This window comes from Diabrotica undecimpunctata, chromosome 2, assembly GCF_040954645.1.
Source record: "Diabrotica undecimpunctata isolate CICGRU chromosome 2, icDiaUnde3, whole genome shotgun sequence".
Lineage (NCBI taxonomy): Eukaryota > Metazoa > Arthropoda > Insecta > Coleoptera > Chrysomelidae > Diabrotica > Diabrotica undecimpunctata.
The window spans coordinates 9,717,027-9,739,382 of NC_092804.1; the positions used below are offsets into that span (position 1 = coordinate 9,717,027).

Below are 22,356 nucleotides of genomic sequence, written 5' to 3' on the forward strand. Positions count from 1 at the left end.
CCAATCCAGTTGTTCCTCTTTTTATCTGTTAGTCGTATACCTAACATTGCTCTTGCCATTGCCCTTTCTGTTGTTGATAGTTTATTCATTAGTCTGAACCCAGCCAGTCTGAACTCAAACTGGTGAGCAGGGATTAGTTCACGATCTGATAGGGGTGGTGCTTCTCTTGACAGTATCAACTTCTCTAAAATGTTTGACATTATTGGCAATAAGCTAATAGGTCTATAATTTAACATCTTCTGCTGGTTTACCTGATTTGGGAATTGGAATATTGTTGCAACTTTCCAGAGCAGTAAGAATTATCGTTTAATGAAATAAATTTGAAAATAAATGTTTTATTTCTTTATTTACACTTAAAACAATACAAATACTCTTACAAATTATACAAATTTATAGTTGTGGGGAGTGTATTTTTAATATTTTACTAAACAATCATCAGTGAATATTTTTTCATTGCTAAATAAAATGTGTAATTGCTCCTTTTAATATAAGTATTTATACATATTAGTAAATACCTGCCGATAGTACTACAATCGTTTCTGTAATTTTTCAATAACTTTATCGCTGAAAATATACCTACTAATCTGCAAGTATATAATTTATTTTCTACAATCACTCCAAACTTTAAATGGTACATGGTAAAATATGTAATGCCAAACTTTATTACATTATTTTTGTTTTTTACCAACTACCGTTTTTTCTTTATCAAATACACACTCAAAACTCCGAAGAATACTGTCCACATAAACCCTACACCCATCCCGCTGTATACTTGAAAGTTGTCCAGCGACCAACCTCTTTTAGACACGTTTCTCAATGATTCTATGGCCATCGTAAATGGAAGGCATCTGGAGAAGATTCTTAAAGCTGGAGGCATTCCTTCTGTTGGCCACATCAATCCTAAAAGAACAATATTGAGGTAAAGAAAAGAATTATTTGTGCCCGCTAATGATTTGCTTTAGTTTTCTTTTAAAGCCAATAAAACACGTGACGTATTTCTAAACTATTGTTATTATTATTAATATTATAGGTAAGAGCAGAAGGATAAGTACCTGTTTTGCCCAAAAACAAAGAAATTATATAAGTAACCTTATATAAAAAACAACAATTACAATTACAATTTTGTTTTAAACGAAAAATAAAATTTTAACTACAATAGGAAAAGGTCAAGTTTGTTTTAAACGCGTTGGTAGAGGAGCAGAGACATTGTTGTCACTAAGGTTATTCAATCTCTCAAAAACTCGATTTGGTAACAAGTTCTGTCTTGATCTTGTAGAAAAGTTCTCATTTTTAAGTTTAAACTAGTGACCTCTGAGGCGTTCATCTTGATTTATGGTGAACATTTCGTCAAGATTTCCGAAATTGAATTTTAATATTTTAAATTTCTCCACGTTGTCGGCGAAGCTTAAAAGAAGTTAGGTTTGGTTTAGGTTAGGTATTTCTGCATAAGAAGGTATTCTTGGTCCCAAAGGAATTTGAGTGGCTTTTCTTTGAACGTTTTCCAACAAAGTTTTGTCTCGACCCAAATCACGATGCCACCTTGGACCAGCGTATTCAAGAATCTTTCTTAGGTCTTACCTAAATAGTGTAAAAAGTTTACAGGATGACTGCATGGAAACTCTCGAAAAATACCTCCGAGTAAGATATAGTCTGTAGTTCGCACGTTTGCAAATAGAAGTAATATGGTCGGACCACGTTAGGCTGCTGTTTACGAGAACACCAAGGTCATTATACGAGAACATAGAATCTAATGGTTGCCCGTTAAGTACGGCACAAGTGAGCTATTTTTACCAATTCGAAGCACTATACATATTTCCGTATTTAAGTGTAGTAGCCACTATGAACACCAAGGTAAAATAGAGTCCAAGTCCATTTGGAGGGTAAGATGGTTTGTGGTTAAACTAAACTGTGGTTAAACAGTAGCCACTGGGAACACCAAGGTAAAATTGAGTCCAAGTCCATTTGGAGGGTTGGATGATTTGTGGTTAAACTGGCATATATTTTTCTGTCATCAGGATAAAACGATATTTTATTTGAAATATAATAAGGTAAAAACGTAGCTGGTATAAACCTTAAAAATCAGAGGTCCAAGGAGAAAATCCTAAGTTACTCCACTTTCCACTAACCTGTCCTGTGAGAAAGATTCGCCAACTCTAACTTTGTAATGTCAATCTGTCAGGAAATCATCTATATAACGTCGAAATCGTCGAAATGTTCTAGCTTATGTAGAAGTCTGCGCTTAGGAACATAGTCAAAGGCTTTAGAGAAATATAAATAATTGTTAGGATCCAGATTGTTGCCTTTTTTAAAAATAGGGGTGACGGATGCTAATTTCTGACTAAGGGGTGAGGAATTCTGGACAAAAGAAGTCTGCATAATAAACGTTAAAGGTATTGCAAGCGTGTCTGCGCATCTTTTTAACAGTTTTGGTGTTAAACCATCTAAACCAGGTGAAGCGACTGTGCGAAGTTTAATTAAGTGTTGCTGACATGATCCATTGTGAATTCACCTTGGTGTAAGGATGCGCCGACACGATTACACTTAATTGGAGGTAGATTTCCATCATTTAATTCTTTAATAAAAACCTGTGAAAATGCTTAAGAGAGGATTTCGGAAGACTCTTTGTCAAAAGACCATAAGGTCTGGTTGGGTTTTAGAAATAGAGGAATGGAACTTTGGACGTCAAGCAGGATCGACTTCTTTAGACTTCTTTAATGTTATCACTTTCAATAACATTTGTGTTGACACTGTGTTCTGTATTATAAGAAAGCTTTTCCTTTTTTTTCATATTTTTTTTTACTTCCTCTCTAAACCATGGGGTTTTCAATTTTGACATGTTAGTGTCTGTTACTTTTGTCTCTCCAAGTGCTTCTGTTACTACGTTAATTATGTTATTTATACGTTTTCCAAGCTTTTTTTAATAATTCATTCTCAGCAAACTTCTCTGATATTTATTTTCTGTAAAAGTATTCCGGATTTACGTCGATTATTTTTAATGGAGCTATATCTCGGTTGCTTATAAGTTATAACATAATGTATCTTGGACCTATGGCCACTGATGTTATTGAATGTATTTGTGTTGGTCTTTGTGGTCAAAAAATGTTGTTTTATTCGAAGTTTCTTATTTGTGCAGAAGTTTATTATCAGCTCTTCATTTTTATTTTTTGTTTAAGTCAATTTTAGATTGAATTAAACTAAGTAGAACCAAATATTTGTTAGAAACCAAACATTTTTAGTGATAGGAGGATATGCATTGAAACATAAGATGGTTTGAAGAATACCTGATAGTAATACCTTGAGTGCACATTGCTTTATATAACTTTATAATTAAATAATTCTTACCACTTAACATCATCATTGGGAGAAATATTCCTGTCAGAACAGTATTGGCCATGGAATGATCAGTGCTGATAACAGATACCCAAAAACCTAAAATTAAATGTAAAGGATATTTATTTTAAAAAATGATAAAAAAAATGTAGAAAATGTCAGTCCACCTTATTGATCGTCCCTTACTGCTTTTTGCTTCAAAAATCAAAAAGGTTAAAAATTTTGTAAATATTAAGCTAGAGAAACGCCATTGGATGTTCACCTTCTTAAAAGCTGACGTGTTTGTCATTCTGAGTGTCTAAGACTGTGTTATAATCCTCTTGAATACTCGACCTCTGTTTAAGAAAATAATTCTGACGGCCTTCTAGGATCATAACGCCGCTATAACGATCAAATTTAAAATGTATCTTCTTCTTAAAGTTCCATCTCCTATCGGAGGTTGGATATCATAACGGCTATGGTCACTTTGTTGGCTGCTGCTCTGAAAAGTTGTAGTGAACTACAGTTAAACCATTCTCTAAGGTTCTTCAGCCAGGAGATGCGTCTTCTTCCTATGCTTCTTCTTCCTTGGATCCTTCCTTGCATAATAATTCTCAGCAGCTCATATTTTTCTTCTCTGGTTATGTGACCCAAATATTCTAGTTTTCTTCTTTTTATGCTGTTCATAATTTCTAACTCCTTATTTAGACGTCGTAGTACCTCAGCATCGGTAATCCTTTGAACCCACTGAATTTTTAATATTCTTCTGTAACACCACATTTCGAACGCTTCTATTTTCCTTATGTGTTGTTTCTTCAATGTCCAAGCTTCCATTCCGTATAGTAAGGTAGAAAATATGTAACATCTTAGAGCCCTCAATCTGAGATGCAACTGAAGGTCTCTGTTGGTAAGCATTGTCTTCATTTTCACAAATGCTTGCCTTGCAGTTTTAATTAGGACTTTGATTTCTCTGCTTTGGTCATTTTTGTCATCAACCCAGGTTCCCAGATATTTATATGTCTCTACTTTTTCTATTTGGGTTTACTCTATCATTAATCTTTCATTTCCATGTTGCGTTTTTGAGACAATCATAAATTTAGTTTTTCTCTTATTTATTTTTAGTCCGTATCTAATGCAATAATCGTTAATTCTATTTACCAATTCTTGTAGCGATTCCAGGGTGTCTGCCATTATAACGATGTCATCAGCGAATCTTATGTTATTTACTATTCTTCCGTTTACAGAGATTCCATCACCCAGATCCGCTATGGCTTCCTGGAATATGGCTTCACTGTACACGTTAAACAGTAATGGTGACAGAACACAGCCCTGTCTTACTCCTCTCTTTATATCTATATTTTCGGACTTTTGTTCTTCTATCTTTATATTGGCCTTTTGATTCCAATACAGATTGATAATGATTCGTAAGTCTCGTCTGTCTATATCTTTGTTTCTCAGTACTTCTATTAGTTTTTCATGTCGGACCCTGTCGAATGCCTTCTCGAAGTCGATGAAACAGGAATAAATATTTAGGTTCATATCTAAGCATCTTTGAGAGAGGAAATTAAAAGCAAACAATGCCTCTCTCGTTCCCAGTCGCTTGCGGAACCCAAAACATCCCAAAACAGTGCACTGAGAAACACACCCGAATAATACCAACTAAAACTTACCATAAGCCATTCCACAAATACCTTGAAGGTAGACCATCAAGTACATTAGCCACAAACTTCCTAAATATTCTTGTTGATAAATCAAATAGACCACAATCAACAGCTCTGCCGTTTGAATTATACAGATCGAAGCCTGTAAAACCAAATGCGTAATGGTAATCTCTAAAGATGTTACTCCTGCAACAATGGATCTGTCCCATACACCGTCATGTCGATCGGTTATGATAATCTGGGATGTCATGATCGCACCCATGAAGAACATGATGCTAAAAATAAAAACAGAAACATAATGGCAATTGTACATGAACAAGATTTGGTCAATATATTATTTATAAATGAATAACCCCACCCTTGTGAGCAATAAGTTAAAAGTATTATAAAAGATATGTGTAATGCAGAAAAAAACTTGAAAGTGAAAGATTTTTACAGTTATCTTAACCATTTCCATAAAGTCAATCTCTCGCTACAACTTGTTCAAAAATATCAACTTGTGTTCAAGTCAAAGAATCAACGAGAGTCACATACCTAAAAAATCACTTAAAAATAGCAAAGTATGACCACGGTTTTTTAAATCTAAATATATTCTTCTTCTTCTATGCTTTCAGTCCTTATTTTATCTTCTATTGGCTCTCTATATACATTTGGTACATCTCGATATTTTAGTTTGTGAATATTTATGTTTTCTTTTCTTTTTTCAATCTCCTTTTTTTGATTGGATATTCTTTCTTTAAACTGTGACTTATCACAATAGTAAAAACTCCTTATGTTTTCTTCTCTGAAATACCTAAGGCATCAATGTCTATATGATCTATTTGGATAATCGTTTCTTTATCAGGAGATTTCTAAGTTGTTGTGGGAAAATCGCGTCCCACCTAATATCATATTCTTGATCATAACAAAGTTTATGAGTCACAGTCTGTTGTCATTTGTTGTATGAAGGCTCTCTTTACCAATGGTACGAGAAAAGACACTTCCCCTTCCGACTTTGGATATAGTTTCCTGCTAATATTTTAACATCATTTTTTGGGCACCTGTCTTACCCCCGTTCCAGTGCCTCATGGAGCATGTCTTTTTCATTATGTTCTTTCTCTTCGGTTGATGCGTGAATACTTATAATGCTTACATAAGCAAACTTTTCTTTAAGCCTTATTCGACATATTCTGTGATCATTAGCCGGGAAGTCAATTGCGATGTGTGTTCACATTAGCAGATGGTAGGGTGTTTGCTGTAGTAGATATTGTAGTTCTTTATTTCCAGGATTCCTGGGCCAGTCCATCTCATCTTCTGTAAAGCAATGATGTCTGCTTTGACTTTATGAATTTTTTTATGAGTAGAGCTGTAGCTCCAGGTTGATAAAGGCTTCTTACAATCCACGTGCAAATTTTCAAATCATTGTCCTTATTTGTCCTAATTGTAGTAATTTATAGTTACAAATACTCATTCTGTATATTTTTATAGGTTAACAGAAAACGCAGCACTGATAACAAAAGTTTTATCAATTTATTTACAGGAAAGAATTGTTATACTTTAATAAATAGCAGGTAGTTTCGATTTTAATCACTTTATACAGTTTTTGTTTAGTAGGTGCGTAAAAATTATAGTGTTTTACGCTAGAGCATGATGAGAGAGACAAAATACCAGCTTCTGCAGCGGAATATGATGCAGTGAAAGATTTTAGGAAAGCATAGTGTTGAAAGTCGGCGAATGTCATGGCTGCGCAATGTCTGAGAGTGGTTGAATTGCTTGTTTTACCAGCTTTTTAGGGCACCAGTGACAGAGTTCAAATAATGACGATCGCCAACCTTCAAAAAAAGACCTTAAGAACCTTAAAAAAATGACGCTAGCTGAATATAATTTTATTGTAGGCGAAATCAATAGGGCTGTAGGCATTCTTTAGGATAGCATGCGGCAAACTGACGTAGCTGAGCATATGGGAATCTTCCAAAGTATTATAAGTTTGCGGCGTTTTTGAGATACTGAGAGCCAAGCTGATTATTACCAAGAACAGGAACTATTCCACCTCAGAATCTATATTTTATTTATAACCGCTAGAAGACAACCTATAATAACAGCATGTGAATTGGTAACCGACTTACAGCGGACACATCAAGTAACGCTAGTTCGAGATATTATAAAAAATGGTCTCCATGTAGTAAATCTTTATAGTTGATGACTATTCAGATGCCTAACACTTTTTAGAGGTAATTCTGCTGCAAGATCAGAGCGGTGCCAAGAATATCAAGAATCTCAAGATTGGAAAGAAAAAGATGGGACTATAGTGTTATTAACTGACAAGATTCACGTCGAATAAAAAAATGGGGACAATCCGGAAATATATCGAGGACAGCAGGAAGCTTTCATCTTATACAAGATAATTCCCGTTCATGTGTAGCATGTTATTAAAGTGGTTGGCCAACTAAAGTACTAGCGTATTGCAAAATACTCCAGACATTCTATTAAACATAATATGTTAGTATATATAAACATATATAATAGGTTACATGCATAGGAACAGCTTATCACTCCACATATGGGCAACATTTACAATGTATTCATGCAAGCTTCCGGTAGCTTCTTACAAAAAAATCGGTAGAAATTTACCGAAAATGCATTCACTTTGAGTATGAATGAAAGACATGATAAATTTTGATTTTTTTTTTCTTACAGATATTTATATTAAAATAAAATAATGTGTGTAGTAATCAATAGAGGAAATTCAACTCCTCGCAATTTGTATCTACTACAATATTACACTTTTAAGAATGATTTTTAATAAAAAAAGCTTTAAAACTTACGTAATAAGACTTCCCGGTATCATAAACACTGTATATGGCTCATCTCCATCTCCATAAATAAAATTTATGTTAACAGGCAAGTCTCCAAAACCAGGAACAAAGTCACAATCATCAAATAAGCTGTTTTGGAATTTAGTGTATAAATCAATGAGCTTGTATTTTAAGGTAGCTCCGATTTGGCGATCTATTAAAAATGAAAACATAGTACATTTATAAAAATTATAAAAATCATAAAAAGGAGATAGTAGACTCTAGGGAAAAGTGATAAAAATTAAACTGAGAGAGAATACCAACACTTCAGAGGTGTTTTTTTTTTCTGAAAAATGGCTTTGGCAGAGCCAATTAGTTAGTAAACTTCAGAGGTAGATCAACTATCGAAAGAATTCCAGAAAAAATAACAGCAGCCTTCAGACAAATGAATGATAGAAAGGCACCGGGACTTGATAAAATTCCTGCAGAACTGCTGAAGCCATTAGATGCAGAACAAATAAAAATAATAACTGAAATATTTAATGAAATATAAAAAGCAGGAAAATACCAATAGAGTGGCTGAAATCGGAGAATCGGAGTTTGGAGTATTGCCCAAAAAACCAGAAGCAAAAGTTTGTAAATACTATAGGACCATAAGTCTAATGAGCCATCTGCTGAAATTGTTTTTAAAAGTAATCCACAAAAGAATTTACCGAAAAGGCGAGGAACAAATTGCGCCAATCAGTTTGGATTTGTGAAAGCCGTTGATACGAGGGTAGAGATGTCAGCTGTGATGTTTTTGCATGCCTGATTGACTACAAGAAGGCTTTTGATAGAGTCAGGCATGAACAAATTATGGAAATGCTGAAGCGGACAGAGATTGACGGAAGAGACCCAAAAATAATAGCTAACCTGTATTGGAATCAATCAGCGGTGCTCCGAATAGATGGAGAAATCTTAAGGGGAGTGAGACAGGGGTGAATAATTTCACCACTGATATTCAATCTGTACTTGAGCACATTTTTGAAGAAGCTCTAAAATATATTGATGAAGGCATCTCAATAAATGGAATAACCTGCGGTATACAGATGATACAATAGTGTTTTCCAATACCATAGAAGGGGTGCAAAACTTAATGAACAAAATAACGAAAACAAGTAGAACATATGGACTGGATATAAACACCAGCAAAACCAAGCCAATGACAATCAGCAAGGAAAACATAACTGGAGCAAATCTGTATGTGAACCAAATGAGAATTGAACGTGTCTCACAGTACAACTACTTGGGGACTATAATCAATGAGTCGTGGGACAATACCCAAGAGATTAAATGTCGCATCGGAAAAGTGCATTCTTGACTATGAGTTCTGCGTTCAAGAACCATGACCTTACCCTAGAATGATCGCCAACGTTCGGAACGGACAGGCACCCTAAGAAGAAGAAGGGTATAAAAACCTCTTAACTATTCCGAAATGTATACTTTCAAGAATACATCATTAGCAATACATCTAGCAAGGTCGAAAATTTGAGTTTTGGCCAGCAACTGTACATGAAACCATAGTGTTGCGGATTCGTTGCAGTTGTTTGGTACCTTTTCTCGCTGAATTTAGAAACAGTTGTCGATGAAATCAGAAGAAATTAGTAGGATTTTAAAAGCTTCCATTTCCTTTGAAACAATAAATTTTTAACTTTAACTTTTTAAAACCGTTTTAACAAGAAAGCTGAAGAAGGTGAATTGTTTGAATAAAGTAATACCTCGACTTACGCTACCCCGTCTTACGCTTAGCCAGAGTTACGCAATTTTCAAATCTCGTCTATTCGTCTTTTGTTTTGAGCGTCACAAGATTGGGTCTGAGAAGTGCGTGTTGTTATTTTTATACCGGAATTTTTTATTTTATATTTACTAAGACTTGAATGAGTACTAATGTCATCCAAACGAAGTAAAAGTGGTTCTCCTGTATCAAACACATAAAGAAAAACATCATCTTTGGAATGTAAACATAACATAATTAAAGATTTTGATAAAGAAATAAAAATTTATGAATGAACAAAGAACTTTGATCTATAGGAATCGACAGTTAAACTCGGTTCGCTAATCCCAGTCCGAACTGTCTAGTGAATTTAGTAATTATTTTTTTGCGAAGTTAGTTACTTTTTGACAGACTAAAAGTGGCTGGAAATTACTATACAACCAAGCACCCGTACTCATAGCCAATATTAATAGTAAACAAACTAAATAGTAAATAAAATAGAACTTTGCAAATTTCCGACAATCAATATTTATTTATCTGCACCATATAATAAATAGTTATGTTAAATTATAACAACTAAATATATATTTTTTAAATATATACTACCCAAAATTTGATGGGTTTAGTATACACTTCGACTATTTAGAATAATTCTTCTTTTTTTAAAGAAAGAAGTCTGTAATAGCAGGATACTTGAGCTATTAATACTGAGAAGTAGGAATTGTTGTGTTGTAGGTTTCCGACAATGAATCTGTCAAAATTTGTCCGAGCTAAGCGAATGGAGTTTAGAATAATTATAAAGGGCAAAAAAAATTCTCGAAGTTACGAAAAGTGCACAATCTTTAAATTCAACCATCATTCGAAAACATCATTAATCAGAACAAGATGTACTCTCAAGCTATGCTGATTTTTGGAAAATTGAAAGAGGATGCTGGCAGATCGCTAAAGATGAAGAGTTTAAAGCTAGTAACGGTTGTTTCAGCCATAGTACTGCAGAAAGCGGACAAGCAGCAAGTGCTGATAAAGATACTGCATCTTGGTATCCAGAAAAATTAAAAGTTATGATAGATGAAGCTTTCTAACCCACCAAATATGTACAATTTAGACAAGTTTCTTCTGAAAGAAGATGCCTAAAAGAAATTTTATCGCACGTGCAGAGATCTTTCCAAGTTTTAAATCCGCCAAAGATCTAATAACAGAGATGGTTGACGCGAATGCAGATTTAAAGTTTATTACATCAGACCATCATTTGCAAAACTACATGAAGTTATAAGAAAAAACAAACGAGCTCTCTGTTAGAGAATTTTGAAAACAATTGAACGTTTTAGCTGCAAAACGTTAAATGGCTCCTGGAAATAACTGTAATTTTTTTATCACTGATACTAAGGTCAAATTGACGCCAGAGCCTGATGAAATTAGTAATTCGGTTAAAGAAGTTGTGATAGTAATAACGTTCAAGAATTGCTAGCTTTCCACAATCAAGAGCTGACAATAATTAATTAACTCATAGAATGCATGAGCAAGAGCAAGACATTGAAGAGATTGATTGTTTAGATCCAGTTTAGAACAGAGGATTAAATGACGGTTTTAAACTTCACTAAAGGACTCAGATTAATTGAAAAGGGATTAAAAATTTTAGAAATTATAGACTACAACGAATAGCGCAGTTCTTCTACAAAACAAGTAATAAAAAAATCGGTTGCCTGTAAAGTCGGTTTTACGGGCGAAGATTTTACGTGACAACGTCTTTTTCTCGGTAGAATATTTATTGATATGAATATTATTAAATTGCACAATAGGAACAAGGAATTGAATGAAAATAAGAATTGCACAAATTTTAACTATAGAAATATATTTTGTTTACTAAAACATTGTACATAATGTACATGTAAACTTAAACTTAACTAATTTCTATTTGAGTGATTTTGTTGAGGATAGGACGATGATAGGAGAAATAGCATCGCACCAGCGGACCGATCATGTTTGAGTGGGAGAGAGACGCAAGGCATTCGCCGGTCCGGCGGGCCTCTCTCTCGTTCGGTGACTCATCGTAACAGACGTGAGCGGGCGTTACACTTTTTCATGAGTGACTCCGAGCCACAACCTAATTTAAGACGTTGTCACGTCAAAAATGCATAATGGTTTGTAAAAACAGAAAATATGTGGCTTATTTCGTGCACGCTAGTTTCTAAACACAGCTTATTTAAACCTTAGTCAACCTGTAGCCTTTATCAAGTTGAATGATAATTTTAAATTGATCTTGAAATCATTGGAATCATTTATAAGAAAAAAATTGTTAACCTACTTGACATATCCATCCAAACTTTAATCTCACTCAAAGACAAAATATCTTTCTCGATATCCTTCCCTTTATCGATCCTTTCCTCTAGAAATGATGTAAAATTAGAAGACATGTACATAGCTCCTACTATCTTGCCGTGCAAGACTGCATCTTTGGCATCCTCGAGAGTCTCAAAATGAACCTACAAAAAAATCATATCTAAGTGAAATGATTAGTTATATTATTTGAGTATATCTTTTTAGGTTACTTATGTTACTTGCACTTCATACATTATACACTATTTAAAATCAAACATTGCTAAATTCAATCATTTTAGTTTATTACTAGGCATGGTCGGCTTCCCTAATTTTACTTCTTTAATTCTCATTTCCATCATATGCAGCCGTTCTTCTTACATCATACTTGTTAGTATGGCAGTACTATGGTTAGTATTGGAAATGATTTGGTTCACTTCTGTGTATGCCAACTTTTTCTCTTTAAAAGAATCTGTTAACACTCGCCATATATAATAGTACTACTGATAGTTCCAGCATACCATATCCAATATCATTTCTAGTTACAAAGAATGACAAAAATAAGGAGATATAGGTTCCAGCAATAAGTTTACGCTTCCATAAATTTTTATGTAGCCATCTGTTTTCAGTTAGACATAAATCAGCAGAATCTGCTAGCTACAGAATGTTTTTCCCTGATACCATTCAAAACTTGTGTTATATATCTACAAGCTTGGTTGGTCGCAGATGGTTTGCTGTAATCCTTAACCCTCAGGATACCAAATTTGGGCTGTTTATTTTGTTCTTTTTTGTAGAAATTATTGCTTATGGCAAAAATGACATCGCATACTCTCTTTAAAATTCACAAATGATTATATCTAATTAAAAAAAGTTTTTTCTGCATTGAAAACATTTGAAGTGATATCGTATGGAAAATATTCACAAAATTAAAGGCATGGAAGTCAGTAATTTTTCCTGTCTTTTCTAGTTATGCCACAGCAATTTGAAATTATATTGTAAAATATTTTATTAACTTTCAAGAAGCCAATCGTGGATTTCCTCTCTCCAAATGTAGCACGATAATCAAAAGACAAACTCATATTTTGTACGACCAGATACATGCAAATTTCAGAGACAATTAAAATACTTAATAATATATTAGGACAGAATGTAGAGGTATGATCCAAGATAAAAACTTAGCAATACAATAGAGCAATGCAGTTAGGAAAGCCGACATGTCAGAAAAAAATGCAAAGAGAACGATATGCTGATATTTAAGTAGACGTTTCTTTGCTACAGCTGTGTTTTAGTAATTGCTTTCTGATACTTTGAACTAGTTACATTTATAACCAATGTAAATATATTTTTTTATTAAAAAGCTGTAGATACATTTCAACAATCAAAAGATTATGAAAAAGATAACTTCGATGCCTTATGTATTATGTAAACACAAACATATTTTACCAACCTTGTCTATCATGGGATGGTCCAGATACGATAAAAACCGACAGCTTATATTCCTAAGCTGACAGGCCCTATCGTCCGTAGCAGTTGCCGTGCCGTTAAAAGAAAAGCCTGGACAAGTAACGCTCATCGCTTCGTCGTTAACGATTCCTAAGGGTATGTTTCTAATGTCTCCACCTACGGCTCCCATAAATACCCCTACTTGCAGAATTGGAAATGTCATTAAAAATATAATACCCCTAAAAATGTATTAGTTTTTATTATGTGTAAACGCTGCATTTAGTCAAAGTTGTAGCTAAAAGTATAAATCATTAAAAAATACATTTATTATCCCATTTGTTTTGTATTATACTATTCAAATGTTTATTTTAATTTATTTATAGTCTTCTAACATTTAATTTAATTTAGTCATTTATTTACAGTATTTTAACACCAACACTAAAAACACAATAATTTACCCCGTCGCTCTGAAATTCCATCAACTCGTTCTAGACATTCTATCACAGAATAATAAACCAATCAGAATGCTTACTCTCCTTGGCGAGATAAGTACGCGCATCTCGTTCGCGCAGACGATATCAACCATGTTTTTAACGGAATTAGTGCTGTTCAGTGAAATTTTATCTGGTGTGCGTTAGAAAGTTCAGTGGTAGCGTATGTTAGGGTGTTCACTGTTTGAGATTTGCGTTATATATAAATAATATAAAGGTAAATATATTATTGATAATATATATATATATATATATATATATATATATATATATAAACTTGGATAAAATAAAGGCAGATATCGAGCACAGTTTTATTAATAAAATCTTGCCAGAGTACTTTCGCTTCCTAGAGCATCTTCAGGGGCATCTGAAATAAGCCAAGAAACGCATTTTTAAATGAAGAAGTTGATTAACGATTAATCGATAAAAAAAAACGTTTCTTGGCTTATTTCACATGCCCCGGTTTTCTCACCTTCCTGGATACAGTAAAAAAACTTTCATTTCATTTTTAACATGTGTTTTTACAATTTTTAACGTCACATATATATTCACAACTTCTTTTCCACGTGTTTTTTACTTCTAAAATAGTCAAAAAACCGTGCAATATGTACAAAATACTCACGAGTATATTATTCTTTGTACTTGTTTATTATTACAAATAGACCATTTAGGAATGACATTTGTTTTTTATTTGTAGTAATTTCCCACTCATTTGATAAATTCATTATCAATCAGTTGTTTGATTTTACAGCTAAGAATTACTTATATTTGTATTTCCAATTTAAAAGCATGTCAGTGCAATTATATTTAACAGAAGAGCACCGTCCTATGTCGTGTAACCGCAAGTTTGCATCTTAGGTGATGTTCACTTCACACTATCAGAAATATTTGGACTATGTTTACTACGGAAGCAATCCTACTCCATCATATGTATGTATCTATTTCTAGTATTGTATATAACTTTTAGAAAATGTTCTTTTTTCTATTCTATGTTTTAATTCAGTATCTTCCAAGTATAATATGTTAATCCAGGAATAGAAAAATTAACCCGGTTTAATTTATTTACGGCAACCATAGACATAATATGCAATATTTTGTGTCTTACTTTTAGTTGAAGAATAGATCAAATTATTTCAAATTTACTAAATTATTAACCTCTTAAAATTTAAATTACGGTTCTGTCGTAGCTTGTCACAAATTTCGCAATCCGAGCCTGTGTTTTCCGTTTTATATATGGCGATCGCGTACTGACACACTTCAAAGGCGGCATCTGAGAGTGGGCATTCTGATTGTTATTTATTCTGTGCCCCTGTGGTGCCGTTACTTGAAATCTCGAACCAAATCGACGCAAACCTGCATCCTTGAATTGAGTATAATTATAGTTGAGTATTTTCAATACAGATACAGATAGATACAGATAGTTGCAGATCATCAAACGTCGACCTGATGTTAGATCATAGGCGTAGCAATGGTGGTCGTAACAGTATCCGTCAAAAATATATTTTTTATTGATAATAAAAAATGTACATTTTGCTTAAATTACATAAGTAATAAATAAATAAATATGCTATTTATCGTAGTCCGAGGTAGAGTATGACCACTAACATTACTCCGTATTTGTAATTTGAGTATTTTTGTGCCTGCAAATCAGTTGGTCATTTCCTGTTTAACGTTCTGATATCTCTGCGTTTTGATGGCTTAGGCAGTTCTTGGAAGTAGCTGGTACTAAAAGAAGGGATCTGATCTTCAACTTCAAGGATGTCCAGGTCAACATGGATAGTTTTGTTCGATGCGTACCATAGAAGTTCGAGTTTATTACGGAGTATTTTTGATTTGAATTTGTAAATGAAGACCTTGTTTTCCAGTTTAAGTTTGGATTTCTTATCAATGGGCTCATGCATCTATCAGTTCCAGTCAGTTTTGTTTATATATGAGTTTTCCACATTAGTTTTAAATTGATTGTTAACTGTATGCAAGTCCTAGATACCCAACTTCATTTTTTGTTGTTAAAATATTAACATTTATTAAGACTAGGGCGTTCAACACTTCTTGTTGTAAAAGTTGTTTGTTGATTTGGTTGGATTAATGTTTATCCGCCATTTTGTAAACCATTCTTTCGGGTTGTTAAGATGTTGCTGTTAGTAGCTATTTGTTTGTTAGTAGCCAATTGGAGGTTACTATCTACTGCAAGAACACTAGTATCGTCTGCAAATGTGCGTATGATTGTTTTCTTTGTATTATCGGAATGTCTGTCGTGAATATGAGGTATTAGAATGGTTCTAGCACAAATGGGATATTTCAAAGGTAATCTTATTTTGATAAAATCGATCACTGAGGTATGTTTTAAAGACTAAGGTATGTAGAAGCTGGTAGGAACAGAGTTTTTTAACTTATAAAGAAGTTAATGATGTCATACATACGATAAATCGGTGTTTAGGTTTATGTCATAGAAGTTAAGTCTTTTCAAAAAGGGTGTTTCAAATATTTTGGTCATATATGGTAAAAGACTTACTTCTAGAAAATATAAGAGCTTGGCAATTCTGATAGAAGCTGAAAAAAGAATCTAAAGGAAAAACATTTTTAAAGTAACTACTTACGTGATGTTCCTATAAAACTGTTTTAAATTTTTATCAAGCAATGCTTTCATTCTACTCTTATTTAAGGCGTTTCTTGCCTTCAATATTTTCTTTTTGGCTAAAATCTAAAAAGAAATTAAAAATTAGCTACAGAAACATAACAAAGTATTCTATTACGAGGAACAGATGATAAAAAGGAACAAAGGTGATGAAATAATATTGTATAAAGAAGTTTATACATATACACGATGTCCCAACGAAAATTAGTACACACCAAAACCCGGTAAAATAAATATTTTGACAAAAATCGATAAACCTTTGCTGGCAATTGCAAACCAAAATTTTTAAATGTAATGAAGGATCAAGTGACTTAGACTTTGAAAGGGGTTTTTATTACGTACACATATAGGTTATTGTTAGTTAAGTACCAAACGAACTTTAAAGTTTTATCTTTTAAAAAGTAAATCAAAAATAAAGACGTTATAATGGGAGAAATATGTTTAGGAAGTGAAAAGAAATCCTGTCGATATTAAGAGCATCAGATTATCAAGTCGATAATAACTGTAAAAATTGTAACACTTTTAGGAAGAAAATAGTGATTAAGAAAGTAATGGATGTCTAATAAATTAGACTAACAATAAATCTTAGTTTAAATTTAATTTAAAATCACATTACAAAAAAGATATTGCACACTGCAAATCATATAAGACAAAAAATAAAGAACTAAGCCGCAAATACGCGATGATATTAAGCAAACTGTGGGTACAAAGTGAAAAAGTAGAGGGGATCAATCAAGTCGAACGGAGGATGCATTTATTTATAAAATAAATACACCTACTATAGAAAAATAGACACAAATTTTCGTAAAACTTACATCAGTGGAACCATGACCGATCTCAAAGGTAGAAACCGACGTAGCTACACTAGTGGTGGATCCCGTGGTGTCATTAGCTAACATAGAATTATTCTGGTCATCTACAACACGCTGTGACGTTAGTTCTTGTAATCGCCCTTCTTCTTGCCTTTTGCTGAGCAATAAAAATACGTCTTCCAAAGTCTCACTATTAAACAATGTTAATAACCTAGTAGGTGATTCCTCTGCTAAAAGTCTTCCCTCTCGCATTAGACCAATCTGAAATACAGATAAAATACAAATATATATATATATATATATATATATATATATATATATATATAGAAAAGAAATTTAATCTTTGCAGATTAGTTAAATAGTAAACTCTTAAATATTGGGGAAATCTGCAAGAAATACTCTAATGTGTATCAATTGTTTCGCCGAACGTTTTCGCCAAAGAGAATTAATTTGGCTTCTTCAGGGCTGAAAGAGAATAAATTATAATTAGCTACCATATATTATCTATTAAAACATTATTGATCTTACCGTAACTTAGAATTGTAGAGTTAGAATATTAAAAAACTTTGCTAGTAACATAGTGGTGTTTTTTTGTTACTATGTGCAAAAAAAGTTTTTTTATAAGAATTGAAATGTATGGTAGCTTCGAACTTGACACGTAAAGGCTTACCCAAGGTTAATCGAAAAACCCAATGCAACTACATTTGGGTTTTTCGATTAACCTTGGGTAAGCCTTTACGTGTCAAGTTCGAAGCTACCATACATTTCAATTCTTATAAAAAAACTTTTTTTGCACATAGTAACAAAAAAACACCACTATGTTACTAGCAAAGTTTTTTAATATTCTAACTCTACAATTCTAAGTTACGGTAAGATCAATAATGTTTTAATAGATAATATATGGTAGCTAATTATAATTTATTCTCTTTCAGCCCTGAAGAAGCCAAATTAATTCTCTTTGGCGAAAACGTTCGGCGAAACAATTGATACACATTAGAGTATTTCTTGCAGATTTCCCCAATATTTAAGAGTTTACTATATATATATATATATATATATATATATATATATATATATATATACCTATTTGCAAAAGTGTACATCTTTTAGCAAAATCTTACCACCGCTTTGATATTTTAAAAAGCCATTATATGGAGTATGAGCAAAATTCGTTAACCTCCCGTGTTCAAATCGATAATGAACAGAGTGTTCTGACGTCATTTCGGCATCCCATTGCATTATAGGACAGTCGGGCTGTATACAAAATCAAATACGGTCAACAAATGATTTAATACTGTCGTTTTCTATCCTTTTGCTATATGAAATATGCAAACGTTGACATCTTTTTTTTTTCCGAAATGGCGTCGTAACACTCTGTTGATTATCGATTCGAACACATGAGGTTCGGCACTGGCTTTTAATACATCACAACGATAGCAAGCTTTTACTAAAAGGTGTTTATAGGATATATTTTTTTACTCGAGACCTGAACTTCAGAAGAGCGTGAGTAAAGAAATATATGTTCCATCCTCCACTTTGGTGGCTCAGTATCAAGTATGAGGACAAAAAGGAATAAAAAGTACACAAAACAGTACCATATGTACCTTTTATCAATGTATTATACCATAGAAAATCTAATATATCAGTTGTTTAAAATCAGATTTACATAAAAAAACAAGATTATACCATATAATTATCAATATAAATAAAAGTAGATCATATGATCCTAATGTTCTCTCCGGTCCTATAAATTTATAAAAAAAACTGTCTCTATTCAATCAAATATCCAAAAGAAAAATTCGCTCCGAATCTCTAGACATATCTTTGTTTTCAATAAAACAAAACTAAATTTTGTTGTTTCTCCTTGTGCTGCTTCTCCAACCGTCCTGATCTTGTTTACTCTCGATACCAAACATATGCGACCTCGCCTCAAATAATTCTTAAATTAAAAGAAAAACTTACAAATTGTGGATTTGAAGATCTCTGCTTACACTCAGGTTTTATGCTACCACAAACAAATTTACAAACTTTCTTTCACAATTCACTACTTTATCTCTCAAAGTAAAAACACCTTTTTTCTTATCACAGGAACAACCTTTTCTCTTTTAGTTCTATCTTAGAGACTCCTCTCTTTTTTTCTTTCTCCATAAAACCAAACTAACTGCCATTTCCTCTTCCTTCTCAAAATCTCTCTCTCGAACCAATCCAATAACATTTCGTAGACTGTTTTATGGCCTCTTACTACGACCTCTTTTCAAGATACTCACTATAATCGATTTTTTGGGTGTGATTATGTAAGAGTTTTTAATTTTTCCGTGACAACTGGTAGATACTACGAATTCTTACTGTCCAGTCTTCCTACCTATATGAGAGTGTTTTCTCTTTTCGTTGACATCTGGATGCCTACCTATTTCTTTGGCTTTCGTATATGGACCTACCGAGGCCAACAACCTTTTAAGGTGAGTGTATATTTTTAAATAGACGATTCTTTTTTGACGTGACAACGTCTTAAATTAGGTTGTGGCTCGGAGTCACTCATGAAAAAGTGTAACGCCCGCTCACGTCTGTTACGATGAGTCACCGAACGAGAGAGAGGCCCGCCGGACCGGCGAATGCCTTGCGTCTCTCTCCCACTCAAACATGATCGGTCCGCTGCGCGCGCAGCACTAGAGAATTAGGCGCGTTGAATCGGTGCGTGCTTGTGTCTCTGTCTTTCTCGAGCGTTCTTGGCGTTGGAAAACTGAGAAAGCGTCATAATACAAGTTCACACGTGTGGTTAAAGTATCGTCAGCTGTGTCTGTAGTGAAAATGTGGAGTGCTTAGATTCGTCATTTACAACAACTACAACAATAAAGGTAAATAATTGTACACTAATATTTCATTATCGTAAACTATGATTGATTGATTAATTGTTAGATTGACACAAAAGTTGAGAAACTGAGTTTATAGGTTATGTCATACTATTGACAAATGTTGATAGTGTTAAGTAAATTATTAGTTTAAATCACTCTGCAATCAATCGTAATTCAGTCGATTGAGAAGAAACAGCGCGTTTCAACTGCAAACAACTATTGTGCAATTTAATAATATTCATATCAATAAATATTCTACCGAGAAAAAGACGTTGTCACGTAAAATCTTCGCCCGTAAAACCGACTTTACAGGCAACCGATTTTTTTACTGTCAATTAGAGACACATTTGCATAATCCAATTAAGTATGAAATTTGTGCTTTTTTTATTAGTAATAAGTGTCGTTTTTGTTTTTGAAAATTTTTATGTACTCTAATTAAAAGTAGATGATCTATTTCGTATTATCGAGAGTTAAGCTTTATTATTAATTATATGTTATGTATCATTTTTTATGATATAATAGAATGAAAGGCATATAATTCATTTAAATTTGTTTACTAAGAAGTTACATGTTTTGTTGAATGTAGTACGTATAAGTAACATTACGAATCAAGTAAAGCTTTTCTTAGGTCGAAAATTGAGATCTCCATATTTCTCCCTTTCATTTTTGAAATTTTAAACAATGATTGATTTGATTTTCTTTTAAGAATTACCTAATTTTTTTATGATATGTAGTATACACTGCAAGATTTAAATCACAAATCGAATCAAATAGGATTAAAAATTAATCTCGACAAAACAAAGATATTAAGCAACAGCCTAGAAAACATCACGATATATAACATCAATATAGAAAAGGAAAAACAATATATATATATATATATATATATATATATATATATATATATATATATATATATATATCTAGGACATACAATTAAAAACGAAAAGGAAAATCAAACCCTAGAAATTAAAAGAAGGACACAATTGTCATGGGCTGCTGTTAGTAAGTTGAGCTTCATTTTAAAAGACAGAAAAATCCCAATACACTTAAAACGAAAAACCTATGACACTTGTATACTACCAGTTGCAACTTATGGATTGGAAACTATGGCAATAACAAGAAAAATGGCAGAACAATTAAGAGTAACTCAACGGGTCATGGAGAGGGCCATGTTAAATATAAGCCTCAGAGACAAAATTCCCAACACCGAAATACGTCGAAGAACTAAAGTAACCGACATCATGGAAAAAATAGCGACATCGAGATGGCAATGGGTAGCACATGTAGCAAGACAAGACACCAACAGATGGTCTCATAAAGTGACATTCTGGAGACCTCGAGAAACAAAAAGAAGCGTGGGAAGACCCAAAAAGAGATGGATACACGATATAACAGCTGTAGCTTGAAAGCTGTGGATGAGAATTGCAAAAGTCCAACAATGGATAAATGAAGGCTGAAGAAGAAGAAGTATACACTGATCGAATGCTTTTTTCTTCAAATGGAGTGGCATTTTCGATTTGAATATAACTACATGTCTACCAAAAAATGCCCAAGCCAGTTTCATTCTTCTGTTGATTTCTGGGAGTAAGGAGCCAGATTTATGTATTAGTTGTCCCAGGTATACATACTCGTCTAGTGCAGTATTGTTTATTTTTAGACCAACTTCATTGCTAGATACATTTAGATCGCTTATAATTTCTTGTAGTTCTGCAGGATTATTAGCAATCAGAACGATGTCGTATGCAAATCTTAAATTGGTGAGGTATTATCCATCAATGGATATTCCTTTGTTCTGCCAGTTCATTTTGCTAAATATATTTTCTAGAGTTGCAGTGAAGAGCTTTGGTGATATTGCGTCTCCTTGTCGGACGCCTCTGGTAGTGGGAAATTCTGAACAATATATATATATATATATATATATATATATATATATATATATATATATATATATATATATATATATATATATATATATATATATCTATATATATATATATATATATATATATATATTGTTATTTTTATTTAACATATGTATTTATGCGAACTTAACACCAATTATAAAAAATAAACCTAACACAAAACATTCAAAACGTCAAAAAAATTTAATAGTGTGTTAATATTTCAGAAATTAAAACTGTAAAAAATACAAATAATAGTAGAAGCAAAAAAGTGAGGCCCGACTTTTTCCAGTTTATTACTTATCACTTAAACCTGTTACAAAACGTAGAAATATACAGGCCAAACCTTCCAGAACGCTTATACCCAATAAATTATTGGTGAATCATGAAGTTGGGTATTTCTTTT

The 22,356-nt window shown here is 32.9% G+C and overlaps 1 protein-coding gene across 2 annotated transcripts in view; it reads right to left on the reverse strand.

The window, feature by feature from the left end:
• Positions 1–319: 319 nt before the first annotated feature.
• LOC140434157 (ABC transporter G family member 23-like) overlaps positions 320–22,356 on the reverse strand; it is a 64,466-nt gene continuing 42,429 nt past the window's right edge. For both annotated transcript variants that reach the window (XM_072522222.1, XM_072522223.1), the window contains exons 7-14: positions 17,198–17,455; positions 16,345–16,448; positions 13,261–13,495; positions 11,803–11,980; positions 7,775–7,958; positions 4,980–5,245; positions 3,343–3,429; positions 320–900 (exon numbers count right to left, since the gene is read on the reverse strand). In XM_072522222.1, coding sequence (XP_072378323.1) covers positions 689–900; positions 3,343–3,429; positions 4,980–5,245; positions 7,775–7,958; positions 11,803–11,980; positions 13,261–13,495; positions 16,345–16,448; positions 17,198–17,455 — 1,524 coding nt within the window. In that variant the 3' untranslated portion in view covers positions 320–688. The remainder of the gene's footprint in view (positions 901–3,342; positions 3,430–4,979; positions 5,246–7,774; positions 7,959–11,802; positions 11,981–13,260; positions 13,496–16,344; positions 16,449–17,197; positions 17,456–22,356) is intronic.